We start from the raw sequence: 17,013 nt of genomic DNA on the forward strand, positions 1-17,013 counted from the left end.
ATATCATGAAAAATTCTTGAAAAGAATCCTAAATTGCTAAAGAAAAAATAATTGTTCTCAAAAGTACTTTGGCAATGGGGAAAACTGATGAAAATAACAATAATAATAGTTGAGAGATTTATTTGCAACAGAAATATACATTAACAATTATAAATTTTAGTTCAGATAATCTCTACTCCTTAGTCCTTAGACTGTGAGGAGGATGAACTAGCAGAAGTTCTGATGTGTGCAGAGTTACTGTAGTGGATTTGAAAATTTCCTTGAAATAGCCCTGCATCCACATAGTAGACGTAAGAATAGTTTGAGACTTGCTCTACTCTGTCGACATAAGACCTTAAAGACTAAAATGTATTCCCTTTCTATTTTATTAAAACTGTCCGGTAGGACAGTTGTATAAGGGTTGTTGTAATATAGTAATCTCTATAAAAATCTGTATTTATATGAATAAATTAAATATGTTATAATTAATATTATTTATTTCAATTTATAAACAGGCATGCCACGGATGTAATGGAAACATCTGGCTGGAAGACAATGATTTTGTCACATCCACATTTAATAGCGGAAGCATTTAGAGCATTAGCCACACAACAGATACCTCCAATCGGACCTCCCAGAAAAAGGGTAAAGCAAAGCTGAGCCGCAAACAGGATGTTGTCACATCATCACTAGTTTAGAAAAAGGAAAAAAAAAAAGAGTGAGACCGTACACTCAGGTGTCCCCTTTACAATTGTGGTATCTTTATTTTATATATATATATAAAATATCGTAATATATATAAAATAATCTGTATTTATATGAAAGAAAAATTTAAAAAAATAACAAAAAAAATATTTAATGTAAATATAATATATTGATAATAAAAATTGAGTCTTTAAAATAAAGTTTTTATTTTGTTTGTTTTTTTTTTTAATAGAAAAAAACAAGACAAAGACTCTATTGTGAATTATAGATACTAGTGAGATATTAAGATTATTTTTTATTGCCCTTAAAATATAAAAAATATATTGTATTTTCCAGTATTTTCCCATGAAATTTACGTACATACAAAATGTTTATAATCATATTTGTAAATTAATAACAAATTTTACCATTGAAGAAAAAAAAAAAATACTTGCATATAAGTGATTAAAATAATAATAGAATAATCAAGAAGTTTTTCGCTCTTGCCAATACTAGAAAATTTTAAGTCCTTTAATATTAAAAATAGCATCTCAAGTAAATGTATTATTTTTTTATAAACCAGTAAAAAGGTAATAAAAAAAAATGTAAGTGAAGATGAAAAGTTTGGCTACACTCTTTTTGTTTATTTTACGAGGGTTATTCACTTAAAATCGAATGTTGTCCTCCTACATTGGTGGGAAGCAGGGCGCTTAAAGGATAATGTGGCGATAGGAGCGACCGCCTGGTCTTTGCCCACATGTGATCCTTCTTGTCAGTAGCACAATGTCTGCGAAAGGAGTACTATTTTGTCTATTGCGTCAAGAAAGTACCCGAAATTTTGACTTGATTTGGGAATTAGTTAAGGAATGCGGGTCCTGACAAAAAACCTCTTAAGTGTTGCGGGCAAATATATGTATGTAATTGCAGAAATGGAATGAGGGAAGTGGAAAAATAACCAACATACGTTGTCCTCTGTCTTTCAGCATATCATTCGGACGTATTGTATTGTAGTGGAAGGTGGGCTTGTCCAAGAACAGTGAATGCGGCGTACTACTGCGAGCCGCTGTATGAAGTGGAAGTTGCTTTTCATAGCTTACAATGTCGGCAACACATTCATGACGTCTTGCTTCTCCTTTGCTTCCGCTTAGAGGTGCATTAGCTCGCCATAACTCGCTGAAATTCATTAGAAACCTTTCTTCATACTTTATGTACTTCCTATGTTCACTGAAGGAAGGATTAGAAGGGACGAACGATTCAACTATGATAGTGCTGTGTAAAGAGCAAGCAGTTGTTGGGGCAAGACTTTTTGTATTGATTAGGAAGTGCAAGTAAACTTCCCTTCCGATGGTGAAAATGTATTTCTGTAGAAGGTATCTACATAGAAACAATAAGGGTATTATTTGTTTTTAATAAATCAGTAAAAAAAACAAAACAATCTGCTTATGATTGAGGCCCTCGTAGTTTTTTGTCCTGCAATTCTAGTCTTTATTTAAAAGCTGTTCAAATCCAGCAAAAGTATCAAATTTTAGCCTTTTCTTTGTGTAATTCATTTTCTTACAAATCCCCTCTTCTGTTCTCCTGCCCCCCCCCCAAAAAAAACTACTACGCTTTTTGTATAGATAATTTATAGTTCTTTTACAGTCAGTTTTCTTTTCTTTGGTTTATGTTGTATAATAGAAGGAGTTTTTTTTTGTGATATTGATTTTAAATTTTATTTTTTCGATTTTTTATTTTTTTTACAAATACCTAGTAGAGAGAACTAAACATAAACTAAAAGAAAGTTACAAGGATACTGTTTGAGTGTGCGGCATATAAAACTTGTATAAATATTTAGTAAATAAAATGAAATACATAATTTTTGTAAGAACCTGTGGTGAGAAGTGCAAAATAAACGACTAGAAAACAAAACAAAAAACAAATTTATAATTAATCAAATTTGAAAGTTAAATTTAGTGTAGTTATTATTTAAATTAAAAAAAAAAAATGCGTTAAGTGCATGACTTTTTTGTTTTTGTAAAAACGTTCCTGTTAATTAATCAGCTCGATCCTATATTATATATTATTATATTTTGTATTCTGCCATTGCATTAAAAAACAAAAAAAATGAATTTTTTTTGTAAAAGTTCTGGCTAATAATAATAATAATTAAAAATGACGATCTGTAGGTAACTGTGATATTTCACAATTGTCCCCAGGCCAGTTATATTTTTTTTTTGTTTCCATGAATGGCATTTATGTTAATAAAAAAAAAATACTTTTTTCTTTTATTTTTCCAATTGCGCTGTCGAATATTGTAAATAAATTAAATTAAAAAAAAAATTACAGTATAAAATGTAAAGTATATGTAGTATGAAAAAAAAGTTTTAAAGAAAATACTAAAATAAACATATATGTATGTATGGAAATCGCATGTAATGCTCTTTGTATTTTCTGTTTTGTAAAGTGTAGAAGTGAGAGTAATATTTTTTTTTTTAAATATGATTCTTTTCTACTTTATATTTTTTCATGATTAGACATACATTTTTCTTTCTTTTGCCTTGCTTTCTTTCTAATTTGTACTTCCTCCCTGGCTGGCATTTCTTAAATACCAAAGTCTTTCATTTATGGAAAAACAAATATTATGTTTTTAATAATTATTATTTTTTGTCTCTGAATTGTGCAGGAGTTTTTGAATTAAATTTAAACCTTTTTTTTTTTCAGGCAACCTTAATTTTGAAATATTTTTTTGGGCATTTTCTTTTACCTCTGGCAGAATAAGGAGAAGCTCAAAATTATTTCTAAAGAACGTCGACAAATAGTAATTTCTTGTCTGATCTTTCCCACTTTGGCAAGTAGTTCCAAATTTTCCTCGGGGCAACCTTTTTTCCCAAGTGAGAACCTAATTGAAGTAGCAACATCTTTAAATACCCAATGACTGTGAATGACGTGATTGGAGAAGCCGACAATTGATGAAACCTGCCGTTGCCGTTGCCTGGGTTATTCCTTTTTCAGTTTTCTTGTAATGCTGTGTGAAACTGAAAGCTATATTTGAAATTAAAAAAAAAAATGTGTGTAACAATGCTTTTTGTGTCAAATTATGTTTAATAGAGTCAGTTACAAATTATGTCCACGAGAAAGTGATAAGGTCTGTGTTTAGACTGAGGTTTAAGGCAAATTTAAGTCTATTCAGTCATTTCAGGTCGGATAGTTCATTTTTGTTCTCTCTCGTTCTCTGCAAGTAGCCCAGTTCTTTATTTTGGAAGTGTTCTGACCTTAAATGTTTTTTAGTAATCCTAAACTCTGAGCTAAAAGTCAATTTTGTATTTCGAAAAACTTTATTGCCTCCCATTTGACGGATTACAACTTTTACAATCTTAAATACTGTCTGTATCAGTGTCATGTTCGCAATATCAAGGATAAATTCCGAATTTTTATTAATAGAATTTATTATTCTGCTTATCAACCTCCCAAAATGTCCCCCACCAATACTAAAAAAAGAGATCATCCCTTAAACTTAATATCCCGAAAAAATGAAGAAACCAATGGAAACATAAAATCTGGGGTTGCATTGGTCAAAGAAGGGGGTATATAAAAAACAAATTGTTTTAATACATAGGTAATTTTGGCTGTGCCATCTAGGCACTTAGTTCGTCAACTTTTGAGTTTGCTTAAAATGGTCGTGGATCCCAGATCTAGAAAACCACAACTCTCTGATATTTTGACAAAGGCGGAACCCCATTGTATTGTGTGGCCCATGTCTTAGCTCAAGTGTAGCATTTAGCTTTGTAGCTATTCAAAATGAGAATAAGTTGCGGAGCAAATGACTCAATTTAAAAGATGCAATCATCAAATCCCATTGTCAGTTTGTGCACACACATCCAACCTCATGGCAGATTTTACGAGCCACCTTGATGGTAGATACTTGTATTTCATCCATTTCCTGACTTCAAAAGAATAGAATATTGACGGAAGTGCCCTTTCTTATATTGAAAAATTACCTCATGAAAATGTGTACATGAATAAAGAAAAAGGTTTAATTTAAATGAAAAAAATTTCTGTACTAAATAAAAATTGTTTTAAATTACAAATAGCTCTTTTCTCCTCTAGCCCCTTCCTTAAAAATGCCATAAGTGTTCTGTGATAATTAAGATTTAAAAAAAAATAAATAAAAAAATCGCCAGGACCATGTTGTGTATCTTATTTTGTGTGCTTAGGATTTTTTTTAAACAAAAAAAATTAAAAAATGTGTTCAATTTTACGAGTTGAACATAAAAATATTTAGTAGAAAGAAAAAGTGTAGTTGTTAAGTAAACATTTTTTGCATTGTTAATTTAGCTTTTTATTTTTTAATTTAGGGAGTGCGATTGAAACTTTTTTTGACGATTCGTTACTCTTTTTCTTTTTTTAATTAAAAATTTGTAAAAAAAAAAAAGTAGAAAAAGAGAAAATTAATCGAAGTACAATTTAAAAAAATAAAAAATACATTGTTACCTCATTTAGAACATTTCATTATAATTTTATTTTTGTTTGTATTTTGTAACTGTATTATTTTGTAAGTTCTCCAAGTTAGTTCACTTTTTAATATGTAAGTTTATAAAAATGATATCTTTTTTTCTCGATTTATTTATTATAAACATAGTTTATCTCTCAGGCATTTTTTTTTGTCTTTTATTAATTTTTTTGTTGGCTTAATTTGTAAAAATAAAAAAATAAACTTTGTAAGTTCTCTTTACTCGCTTTTTTTTTTTTTTAATATATCTCTGTAGATACATTTAAATTCTAAAAATGGGACTCAATTAATTTTACTACTTGTAAAAGAGTCTGAATAAATTGTATAAAAACAACTCTAATAGATGTCAAAGAGCTTAAATTTGTGTTTAATACATGATGAAAGCATTAAATCTTTTCATTTCTAACTTGCAACACTTTCGAGAAAAAGTTACTCAATATATATAGTTATTCCAGGTATAAATAAAGAAGTACTGTTTAAATTAACTATAAAAATCTTTTTTTTAATTATTATTATTTCTTTTCGTTTTAATGTCATAAATCCCAAAACAATAGAAAAAAAGAAAAATCCAAAATCAGTTTTACAATCCATAATATAAATACATTGCATGTATATACACGAAGATTTTTACGTGTTTATACTATAAATTAAATATATAAACAAAAAGGATTTAACCTAAAGAGGAAACAAAAAACTAACAAATATAATCGAACTATTCTTTAAAGAGACATGGTTGATCTGGAATAATATTTAAAAAAAAAAATGAACATAAATTTTTAAAAAAGATAATTGCTCTCTCTTGATTTGTTCATTATTCCATTATTCTTCTGTATTTCACTAACGAGCACACATTTTTGTTTTCCACCACGGTGACTAGGTTTTAAAAATTGCAAATAATGAACAGAGAAAATAAAGAATCCTCTTAAAAATTCATTGATTGCTTTGTTTTAGCATGATCATTAAAAAGAGCTTCTTTACAAAGGGTTTACCAGGTATATTAAGCAGTAAAAGTAATTTACTTAGAATTATTTGATAAACCCTTGACATTTAAAAAAAAAAATTATTACTTAACTAAAAAGCAAAAATTCTTGAAAAATTTATAAACTCGAGATTGTTAGTATCTATATACATCAGAGTTCCTCAAAACCCTAGGGATTTTCTTTGAGAATAAGGCTTATGAAATTAAAACTATGTGAAATTAATTGAAATGTTGAAGAAAGTACATTTTTCAAAATCTTTTTTAGAGTCGGCATAAAAAAACTACAATAAAGTGTAATAAATGAATTATAGTGATTTTTATGCAGGATGTCCCTGAGATTAATGCTCTGTTTTCAACACGTTAGAAAGTTTCGCTAAAGTTTGACCTAATCTCACAAGCAGAATGCTGGCGAGGGTGGATCTTATTTATTGATTCTATTATTTACAATCTTCAAAACTGTCTAATTTAAAAAAAAAAAAAAAAATTATGCACTATTAGCGTAATGAAATTCGAAATTAATTGTTAAATATGAAAAGAAAAATGAAAAGTAATTATAGATATATGTTAAGATCTAACTGGATGTACGGTTAACACCCTTTTGATCTCTTGAAATACATCACATATAGAAAGAGAAGTTTACTTTATTTTCTATTTGCACACCTCTCCACTCCGTATAATGGAGAGCTACAGTTGAAGATAAAATATTAAACAATGATTGTTAAAAAAAAAAAAAAAAAATAGCAATTAAGTCTTATTGTTGCACACTGATGAAGGCACGCAATTTTGACACAATTTAGATCACTTTAAAGAAAAGAAAAACTTATTAATGAAAGAAGGTAAGCAAAAGGGAACAAAAGATACTCCTCAGTCTGTACACTGTCAATGCTAAAAGCCCCAATAGTAAAAATTAACAAGAAATCTAATTGATTTTTACATACTTTTTTTTTGTAACAAAAATTTAATGGTAGTTAGAAGTAAGTGCTATGAGAGCCTCTACAACGTCGCCACTGTGTTCTCGCAGTATCCTTTCTGCTTTTATCCTCGCTATTTCGAATTCCTTTACCTGTAATAACAATTTTAAAACTCTTAGAAATGTTTAACAATCTGGTATACAACCTTACACTTTTTCTTAATACAATGCTCAAGGTTTTATTTTAACTCCGAATTTTTTATTTATGTTAGTTCACACAAGTACTCGTTTTCGATTCAAAAATTCATGATAATTGGTGTTTTTATCTATTTGTTTTATGACAGAGGTTTTATTTTTTTATATTATCTTCTGAACAGTACACTTCAGTTGAAAGAGTAATTGAATATCTAGGCACCACGCAAACTTCGGGAAGAAAAAGTGATTTTAAGTACTAAAAAACTTCAAGTAAAAACTCTCAAGGGCAATTTTTTTTAGCTACAACCAAACCATTACAAAGAGAACCATTTGTACTTAGCCGAGGTATTTCACTTTTTGATTAGCAGGGCAGGAACCAATTAATTAATGAAGAAGTGTCAATTTTAATTTTACTAAATTTTCTTTAAAAAAACTCAAGAATAAAATTGCAGAAATTTAAGAATAAAGTTGAAGAACGCACTTACGATAAGGTCTACATCTTCTTTATTAATTGAAATTTTCAATAATTCTCTTTCTTTAGCAATTTTCTCTGCTACTTCTTTATTTCTCCTATCTCCAATAATGCTCATCGCCTAAAAAACAATTACAATTGAACAAATTGTATTATGAACAAATTCTAACCTATATTGCTCAAAGAGAAAAATCACTTACCCCCTTAAACTCATCTGTATTAAAAATTTCCTTTTCCTCTGCATAATCAGTGACTTTTTCTAGGTCGGCAGCACCACTATCATGTTTTGCGGATTTCTTTTGAGACGAATCTTCATAACTTTGCTGATGTTCATCCGAATCACCATTGACCTCATGTACGTCATCGGCCATTTTGACTTTACTCTTAGATTGTTTTGAGCATTCAGCTTGATAAGCTACGAACTTGGTTTAAAATTACATATCCCTTTTTTTATAAAGTGTCGAAATTTTTAACTTATTTCCGACTAAAATTTCTAGTTTCTATAGATATAAATGCTTCTAATCAAAAAGATATTTAGAAATATGGTTGAATTACTAAAATGGAAAACATAGCTTTAAAATTTGTTGTGAGCTATAAACTTATTAATTATTCACGACAAATAATTTAAGTCAAATTGAATAATCCAGTAATTAACCAAGTTAAAAGCCAAATATTTTGTAACCCCCCACGATAAAGATGCAATTGGAAGTGACAACAAATAATGGATAAATAAAATGTAGTTTTCAAGTTTTGTTACAATTTAAGAACAGCGCTAATACCATGCACAGTGTGAGTAAGAAACAGATGTGATAGTAACAATGTTTGGAATTAAACTGTTTTATAGGACTACTACGCAATCATTTTAAATTCCAATTACATTTAATAATCAAATTTAAATTATACTATGTTTTTAGTTTCATAAATTTTATTTATTCTAAAGTATTTTTCAAATTTACTGTAAGCGAGTGCTATTAATTTGATTTAATTTATTTTAAAAATCAGCTGACTAAGAAATTTCCGGCCACGGCGGCCACGTTATGGTTGTATTCTTGGGAATGGGTTACTGGAGTTTGTTTAATAGCTGATAGTAAGTCTAGAATTACTTCAGCTTTGAAACGTGGCATACAAATGTGTAGTTAAATGAATCACAAGAATGTCTTATTTCAAATTAATGCGCTTAGCTATTGTGCTTTTATGCTGTGTAAAATTGGTAATATCAGTGGAACTAACCTTTGAGTTGCTTGATAATGCAAAAGACTGTTTTTTTGAAGTAATTAAAAAGAACACCACGACAACTTTAGAATTTCAGGTAATAGATAAGATGTATGAAACTTTAATAAGCCCTACCATATTCAAATGTACATAGTATTTTTTCATATCTTGAAATCTGAATATTGTTATCAATTGATAACGATTGCTCATATTTCGTAGATGATACTAGTATTGTTTATTCTCTATTAATTCCTTTTTTTCATATAAATTTACTACTAAATTACATATTATATTTCTATCTGGATTTAAATAATTTACTATCTAAAGAGATGGTATTTATAAATTAATATTACATACAGAAATATGCTCATACTAAATCAAGTAAAGTGCACCGGTTAGTACGATAGGTAGTTATTTTACTTATTGATGCTTTCTTATTGTAAGAAATTTTGAACCTAATTTTTACACTTTTGTATTCTGTTTTAACATATATTAAGGAGTTTTTTTAACTACAAACGAATACATAATTTTATCAAAATGATTATTTTTAGGTTGTCACAGGTGGCTCTTATGATGTAGATGTTACTTTAGAAGCACCTAACAAAGAAATAATTTATCGTCAGGTGAAATCACAATTTGATTCTCATACATTTGTGGCGCCCATGTCAGGGGAATATGCCGCTTGTTTTAGTAATGAATTCTCAACATTTTCACATAAACTAGTCTATATGGACTTCCAAGTGGGCGATGAAGCTCCTCTTCCTGGTATTGGTGAACATGCTACAGTTATGACCCAGGTAAATTAACAGTTTAGTTCTTATATGTATAGTTTTGTTTGTGAAGTTTTGACTAATAAGAGGAAAAATATGTTGCCATTTTTATGGGATATTTATCAATGCGTGAAAGTTAAAGAGGTGAGTGTAAAAAAGTCTTTATTCAAACTGTATTGTTTAATGAAAAAGTTTTTTTTTGTTTTATGTTTTTTGCCAATTCTATGTCAAATTGTAATAATAATAGTTTCGGTATGTTTTGGATTCCACATTATTATTCCAAAGAACATAAGCTCTTATGATGTAGATGTTACTTTAGAAGCACCTAACAAAGAAATAATTTATCGTCAGGTGAAATCACAATTTGATTCTCATACATTTGTGGCGCCCATGTCAGGGGAATATGCCGCTTGTTTTAGTAATGAATTCTCAACATTTTCACACAAATTAGTAAAGTAATGAATGCCGAATTTTCTTTTTAAATATTTTCGCAACAAGCTGACTGTTGAAACGCCAAATTAAAGAATAAAAAGCTATCGTTATTGGCTTGATTGAGTGAAAAGAAGAGTAACATTAGAATTTGTGCTGAAAAAGAAGTCATGATACAAGTATGCAGCATAGAAAGTAAGAAAGTAATCGTTAAAAGCGTGTTAGAGCATTTTAGTGTTTTAAATAATGCTAGGGAGTTGGCTGAAAAATGTAATATTAAAATACATATAAATCATATTAATATGTAATACGAGTAAAATTAAAATCTGAAACATTCTGCTGATGTGCTTCAGGAGAAAAATGAAGCTTTAGTAAGAATAGTTAGATTGTAGGAAAGCTACAATAGAAAAAACTTCATATTTCTGGAATCGTTGATTCTCTCCAACAAAGAAGTGATTACTTCTTTTTGTAAAGAAGTATTGGATGCTAAAATTGATTAATTCAGTTAATTATTGAAGATTAAGATCCGAAACACAGAGATTCTTCATAAAGTGTCTATTGTCCGTAACCAGTCAGATGAATTTTTACCAACTTCAAGAAATCTTAGAGTAGGGAAGGGTTCTGTATTGGTAAAGATTACTCGTGGTCAGTTAAAAAGGCGTAGAGTGCTTTTCAGTACAAAAAAAAAACAAAAACCTCTTGATAGATGGGGAAAATTTTCTCTCGATTAAAAAGATGGGAAAGAGAAGGTGAAGGTTCGCGAAGATGTATTCACTCAGCAAGCGCATGAAAGAAAAGCAGAGAAAACTCATTTATTTAATCCTTTCACATCAACATGGATTCATGTACTTCCGTAAATAGGAAAGCCAATTGAAAATAATTAGCAGTCCTCACCGTCCCACTGCTGATATTTGTGAAATGGAGCCCAGACCCAAGTGGTTTATTCAAGTATGTGTTGGTCAGTAATGCGATGTAGATACATATAAAATGGAGTCAAGTCAGTAAAATCGTGAAATGATCTTTTTAAGCTTTGTAAGCTCGTTTGCAGATTTTATAAGTAACCCTTGTACAACTGTCCTAACGGACAGATTTAATGAATAATGAATGATATTTTAGAGACCAGCTATGTATCCTCCTATATATTTAGAGTAATTTAATCATTCTATTAAAGTGACAATGTTTTAATTAGAAAAGGCGTTATTAAATTTCGAGAATAAGTAAAGCAGATGAGAGCCCTGAGTTATCCTTGAAGTGACACTAAATTTAAAAGAATGAACCAATATTAGCCTAACGTTTTGTTGGTGATTGTTTAAAAAAAATACCTAGCAAGTAAAGTAGAGTATCAGTAAATGTCAATTTTCAAAAGCAATAAGCTGTGGCCCAGTTTGTTCAAGGGTTTTGAAAAATTGTATTACATCAACTTGAGACCTCGACTTAAAGGCGGTAATAATATATTATTGGAAGGAAAGGAAATTTGGAGGATTGGCCTTTAACAAAACCACCAAAATTGTAATGAATCTTAAAAAATTTTGAGTAAAATAAACTATAACATACACACTAAGTAACCTCCCTCATTCAGTCAAAGTGTATCGCGAGACACGGAAGCATAAGTGCAATTGAAATATCTATATCTAACTGATCTGCCTCTGATGACGGATGACGGTCAGAAACCGGTGAGGGATGCAAGATTACGTGTTAAGATGGATGAAATATAAGATATTATCCAGCAATGCGTACGTAACCACGTTGTTAATATTTGTCTTTAATTTTGGGCAGTCATGAAATAGTTTTAATGACAAAAACACGGTGCAAGTTGTTAAAACTGAATTTCAAAACTTACATGTCAGATAAAATGAATACTTCCTCACTATGTAATTTAGGAAAAATAGATATCGTCTTCCATTTTCTTGGTAGGTGAACTGTTTTAAATAACTTCTTTATTTTGGTAAAGACACTTTATCAGAAACAGAAATTTTAAATTATTTAAATGGAAACATTGAGCTGAGTTCATTAGATTTTATTTTTTTTAAAACTATAAATTAAAAGGATTTTAATGGTATTCCACTTTAATTTTGGATTTTGGACTTTAACTTTATGTATGTTTTATATTAAGAAATATCTCCTTAATTACCAAAGTTGCAAATTAACGTAGATAGAGATAGGATTATAGGATCTTCGTGAATGAAGTCATTAAGTTCAAAATTTTATGTTGATTTGCACTTTCGAGATCCCGACGCTGTGCGTCTTTAGGGGAGGGTCTCACGTCTCGAGCGATTAAGGCCTCCGTGAAACAATTAATACAAATAACTCTGTAAATTTTAGCCGATAAAATTTAGCACATAGGGATGGTTAAAGCTTCCCTGCGTATCATTAAAGCGAGGTTCTGCTCTTACATCTACTAAGGGAAAGTTGTGCAATCGTTTCAAATTATTATGAACTGATTTTCATGAATGTCATTCAACATGAAATTTTATGTATATCCTGCTTTTTGGAGCCTTGATGATGTATACTTTAGGCCCTCCTGTATTTATTACAATTTATTTTATTTATTACACCCCTGTGTTTGTTCCATTAGTAAGTATTGTAATAAATTAAAATTGTAATAAAGCCAATAACTATTTAGGAAAAATTCTAGTTTTCAAGAAAACTTAATGTTCTATTGGAGCCTTGGTGTAATAATGACTTTTATCTTAGTAAATTTCTTGTACAGTTCTTACAGTTCTTCATTATGTTACCTTCTCCCACAATGATCTTCGCGGATTGTACCTTTGGTCGATGAAAAGAACTTTTTCTTTCACTATCAGTTGGGCCTCACGCTTTTGTGAGATTTTCTCTTCTTTTTTTTGTAGTTTGGCACTGCTATAAAGGGGGGATTAGTTGGATTGGGATTCTTTAAAGTACAACTTTTGTACTCCTTGAACATTTTAAGATTTTTTACTTATTTTTTTTAGTTTTGTTCAATGTAATTTGATGACTCAGAAACTAAAACGTTGGCAAGGAGTAAAGTATTGTAAAATGATTAACAGCCGTGAAAACAAGCCGACTCTCACTACAGCTGGTTTAATAATCCATTTTTTTTTCTTTTTTTGTATTTACTTTTAATTATTATTGCAGATGGAAACTTCAGCAGAAGCTATTCATAAATCTTTGACAACTGTTGCCGATTTTCAAACTCAACACAAATTAAGAGAGGCACAAGGCAGGAAGCGAGCTGAAGACTTGAATGAAAGAGTATTTTGGTGGTCATTGATGGAAACGATAGCTATATTAACCGTTGGTATTGGTCAAGTTTGTATTCTTAAAAATTTCTTCTCAGAAAAACGACCAAGTCAATATAGGAAAATGTAAATAGAATGTTGTTTTGAGATTGGTTTAATTTATTTATAAATCTTTAGGTTGTTTCAAATTTAAGCAAACAAAAACTTGTGTATTTGTAATTTATACTAATTTGTGTAAAAAAAAAAAAAATATATATGTATACATATTGGATACCAGGTGGGTATTGTTTATTTTACAAATAATTTCATACAGCTCCCATTGTTATTTTTTGTTTACTTTTCTATTTTGATTCGGACAGTGGGAATCCATTTATCCAATTTTTTGGTAAATATTTATTGCTTACTAATTATTTTTGTTTCATTGGTAAAAAAAATTGATTGACATTATTTAATAGCCGTCACATTTTTAATGCCTTTGAAGGATCTTACAAAGATTAAATCGATTTGTGTTTGTGTTTATGTGTGAACTTGACTGTTTTTTTTTTTTTTTTATTGCATTGTATAAAGTTTCCATTGAGTATAGTGTGAAGAACATGTATTATTGCTCTCTTTCTTTACTACCAATTTTATGATTTAGTGTAGTTACTTCCTTCCCCATGTGTACGAAATATAATTCCCATTATTTCAGTAAATCTTTTTTGAATTTATCCAATAATAATTTATATTATGTCTTAATTTTTAAATGCCTAAGGATCACCATTTTTTTTTTGGTACCTACTTCAATCAACAAAAAAAGTTTTTTGTTTTTTTTTGGAAATGTGTCACCATGAAACATATTCTATGTTAATAAATTAAGTGGAGAACCATATCCGTAATGTATTTTATTGATTTAAGAGTTTATATTTTTTTAAATTTTTGCTGAACTAGTGTCTGCTTATTCGAAATTTGTATACATTTATTTTTATCAATTAAAGTATAAAGTAATACCTTTTCCAGCAAGCGTTGATACCTGAGAGCCAGTTTTTGTTCTAATTTTATTTTGTATTTATTTTTGCATCCTGTGCAAATTCTTGTTTAGAAATATTAACATTACTAATTAATTTTAGTAAAATTAAGCTTTTGTAAGTTATGTTGACTGAAATAATCGCATTATTGCTTCTAAAATGGACACATTTTTCACTTCTTAAAAACATATTCTATGTTAATAAATTAAGTAAAAAAAAAAAATATATAATTTTAAAAATTTCGAAATGCATTCAGTACAGCCCAAATGTAAAAATATAAACCTGTAATTAATAAAAAATACAATGAAGTAATACATTTAATGGTAAATAATAAAGTTTTGTGACATGTTCGGCCAAGTTGCCGTGTTACTATCGTTGTCTTTAATATTTATTTGCGCCGAATATTGAACGTCTTCAATGTTTAAGGCTGAGGGTATCCAATCGTCAGGAAGAGAATTTTTACGTGATAGTTTGTTTCATTTTGTTTTCGGACGATTTTGGACGTGTGTGTATCCCAATTTCATTGTTCGTCTCTTAAAATCGTAGCAATTTCACAGATTTGTATGAGAGCTTTCATTTTTTTTATTACCTCCGTCCCCAAATCGGGGCTAATTTTTTCATAGAAGAAAAAAACTGCTTTCATGATTTTTTTCCCCCTCTCTCTACACTCTCATTCTCAATAACTGAGAAAATTTTATCTTACAATAATTTGATAAGTACAATTTTATAAAATTGAGGTGCCTCTGGATATGTCTTAAATCTTATTTAAAAGCTTGAAATATATATATATATATTTACAGACCTCTTAAACAGCATCATTAAAAGGAATTTTACTTATTCTTATTCCTTGTGAGGAAACAGTGTATACTCTGAAATTTATGGTTAAAAAAAATAAACAAAAATTGTTTTCTTTGTATATATTTATTGTAAATTAGGTTTTTAATGATAATAAAAAAAGAAAAATGAAAACTTTGCTAAGATTTTTTTATACGAAATGGTTTGTTTTCTTGTACCTGCAGTACACAATCTTTTTAAATTCTTTTTATTGAATATTTATTTTTACGATAAACAAATTCAAGTTTAATATTTCTACAATAAAAAGTTCGACTTTTTTGGAGGAAAAAACTTGGGTAATAAATTTGATTAAAAAATCTTTTTAAAAGAGGAATTCCAAGATTACATAACAATTTTCTTTTTAGCAATATGGTTATTTACCTAATAAACTGATTATAAATCTATTTTAATATAAAACATACGAATTACAAATAATTCTTATAAAGGTAATAATCATCCTTTTTTTATATTTTTTTAAAATTAATACCAGTTTTTCTTGCTATATATTTTCTAATTAATTTTTTATAGCATTCCTTCATTATACATAAATAAGTTAAGACAACTATAAAATATATAATTATAATTTTTAAATTTTATAATTTAAGCAGTCTGTGATGTTAAAGATAACTTAATATAAATAAAGAAACAGAAAACAAAAAAGTACTACTAATTGATACATAAAAAAAATAAATAAATTAAAACCAAACTATCTTAAAGAAGAGATAGAGAAAACAAAATTCAAGAAAAAAATAATAAGACAAAGCTGCAATAAAATGGCCTTTATAATAATTTTCGTCAAATATATTGCACCAGCTCTTTGGATTAATTTCTTTTATATAATTAATGGTTCACTTTTAGTGTATTATCTTTAAACTGCACCTATTCCAAAAACAAAAATTAATAATGACAATATGAACAAAAAAAATGACTTCCATTTTTCAACAAGAGAAAGAAAAAACCAATTAAAAAAAAAACCTAGATTTTTAAGGGTTTTTATGGTTTTGTTATATGAATGCAATTAAATAAAGATTGAGTTATTACTATATATATTTTTTAAATTAAAATATTATTTAAAAGCACTAAGTAATAAATTTTTATACAAGAAACATACGATTGTTCTTTTTAAAGTCGATTTTATTAAAGTTGTGGTTTTGTAGCAGGCGGAAAATGGCTAAGGAAAACCTCCTTTTTATTATGTACAATTTTCTTTAAGCCACCTGCAATCAAAAAAAGAAAGAAGTAATATTCTAAAATAATAAACTTAAATTACTCTAATTTCGTATAAAAAGAGAGATCATTTGTTTGAATTGGCTCGCTTCAAGATCAAGAAAATATAAATATTCGTTTACGGTTGCTTAATGTAGAAGTTGATCTTTTGGCGGTTTGTAAAAGGCCTTTTCAACAGTTTTAAAGTCTTCATAATTTCTTTACTTTGAGAATAATTTACTTTTTTCCAATTAAGCTAGAATATAGAGCTCCCGAAGTCCAATTCATCAGGATAAAACGAAAATATTGTACAAGAAATCTACACAAGTCAATCTTCAGTTTCATGAACAACTTGAATGCCATTATACAAGTTATTTTAAAATTTCTGTACAAATTACTATAATTACTAGGTGACGTTGAACGATATTTCTGTATTTAACTATTTCTGTAATATGTTAGATTTGCTTATCAGTGGAAGGGCCCTTGCCAACTTAATCTTACTTTTTTTTTGTAGGCACGTCAGGCTCCAAAAACATAACAACGTGGGAAGAACATAACATCAAACTGCATAGTCTGCAGATTGAGGCAACGGCATGTTGTTTTTGTTAATATGCGATATAAGGCCTACATTT

The 17,013-nt window shown here is 28.7% G+C and overlaps 4 protein-coding genes across 17 annotated transcripts in view; 2 read left to right on the forward strand and 2 right to left on the reverse strand.

Annotated features, from left to right (window-relative positions):
* rdx (BTB/POZ and MATH domain-containing protein rdx) overlaps positions 1-6,869 on the forward strand; it is a 143,186-nt gene extending 136,317 nt beyond the window's left edge. For all 5 annotated transcript variants that reach the window (XM_074128097.1, XM_074128096.1, XM_074128095.1 and 2 more), the window contains one exon: positions 495-6,869. In XM_074128097.1, coding sequence (XP_073984198.1) covers positions 495-639 — 145 coding nt within the window. In that variant the 3' untranslated portion in view covers positions 640-6,869. The remainder of the gene's footprint in view (positions 1-494) is intronic.
* LOC141454163 (huntingtin-interacting protein K) lies at positions 3,521-8,469 on the reverse strand. Its single transcript, XM_074128106.1, has 3 exons — positions 7,909-8,469; positions 7,722-7,829; positions 3,521-7,194 (listed from the first exon to the last, which is right to left on the reverse strand). Exons 1-3 carry the CDS (start codon positions 8,077-8,079, stop codon positions 7,090-7,092), a joined length of 384 nt encoding a protein of 127 aa, XP_073984207.1. The 5' UTR covers positions 8,080-8,469; the 3' UTR covers positions 3,521-7,089.
* A 230-nt stretch (positions 8,470-8,699) lies between these two features.
* p24-1 (transmembrane emp24 domain-containing protein) lies at positions 8,700-15,314 on the forward strand. The gene is made up of 3 exons (XM_074128105.1): positions 8,700-9,017; positions 9,472-9,717; positions 13,234-15,314. Exons 1-3 carry the CDS (start codon positions 8,862-8,864, stop codon positions 13,465-13,467), a joined length of 636 nt encoding a protein of 211 aa, XP_073984206.1. The 5' UTR covers positions 8,700-8,861; the 3' UTR covers positions 13,468-15,314.
* LOC141454155 (uncharacterized) overlaps positions 15,244-17,013 on the reverse strand; it is a 32,006-nt gene continuing 30,236 nt past the window's right edge. For 8 of the 10 annotated variants that reach the window (XM_074128076.1, XM_074128072.1, XM_074128069.1 and 5 more), the window contains one exon: positions 15,244-16,392. In XM_074128076.1, coding sequence (XP_073984177.1) covers positions 16,384-16,392 — 9 coding nt within the window. In that variant the 3' untranslated portion in view covers positions 15,244-16,383. The remainder of the gene's footprint in view (positions 16,393-17,013) is intronic. The other 2 variants (XR_012458485.1, XR_012458484.1) reach the window with 1 other exon arrangement.

Source organism: Rhodnius prolixus, unplaced genomic scaffold, assembly GCF_049639745.1.
Source record: "Rhodnius prolixus isolate KJV_2025 unplaced genomic scaffold, Rpr scaffold_9, whole genome shotgun sequence".
Lineage (NCBI taxonomy): Eukaryota > Metazoa > Arthropoda > Insecta > Hemiptera > Reduviidae > Rhodnius > Rhodnius prolixus.

Excerpts from the sequence above, each read along its gene's own strand:
- LOC141454163 (XM_074128106.1), bottom strand. The coding sequence starts at position 8,079 with ATGGCCGATGACGTACATGAGGTCAATGGTGATTCGGATGAACATCAG. Across the intron at positions 7,830-7,908 it reads ATACAGATGAGTTTAAGGGG|GCGATGAGCATTATTGGAGA; the intron begins GTAAGTGATTTT and ends ATTGTTTTTTAG. Across the intron at positions 7,195-7,721 it reads AAGAAGATGTAGACCTTATC|GTAAAGGAATTCGAAATAGC; the intron begins GTAAGTGCGTTC and ends TTGTTATTACAG.
- p24-1 (XM_074128105.1), top strand. The coding sequence starts at position 8,862 with ATGTCTTATTTCAAATTAATGCGCTTAGCTATTGTGCTTTTATGCTGT. Across the intron at positions 9,018-9,471 it reads CGACAACTTTAGAATTTCAG|GTTGTCACAGGTGGCTCTTA; the intron begins GTAATAGATAAG and ends GATTATTTTTAG. Across the intron at positions 9,718-13,233 it reads ATGCTACAGTTATGACCCAG|ATGGAAACTTCAGCAGAAGC; the intron begins GTAAATTAACAG and ends TTATTATTGCAG.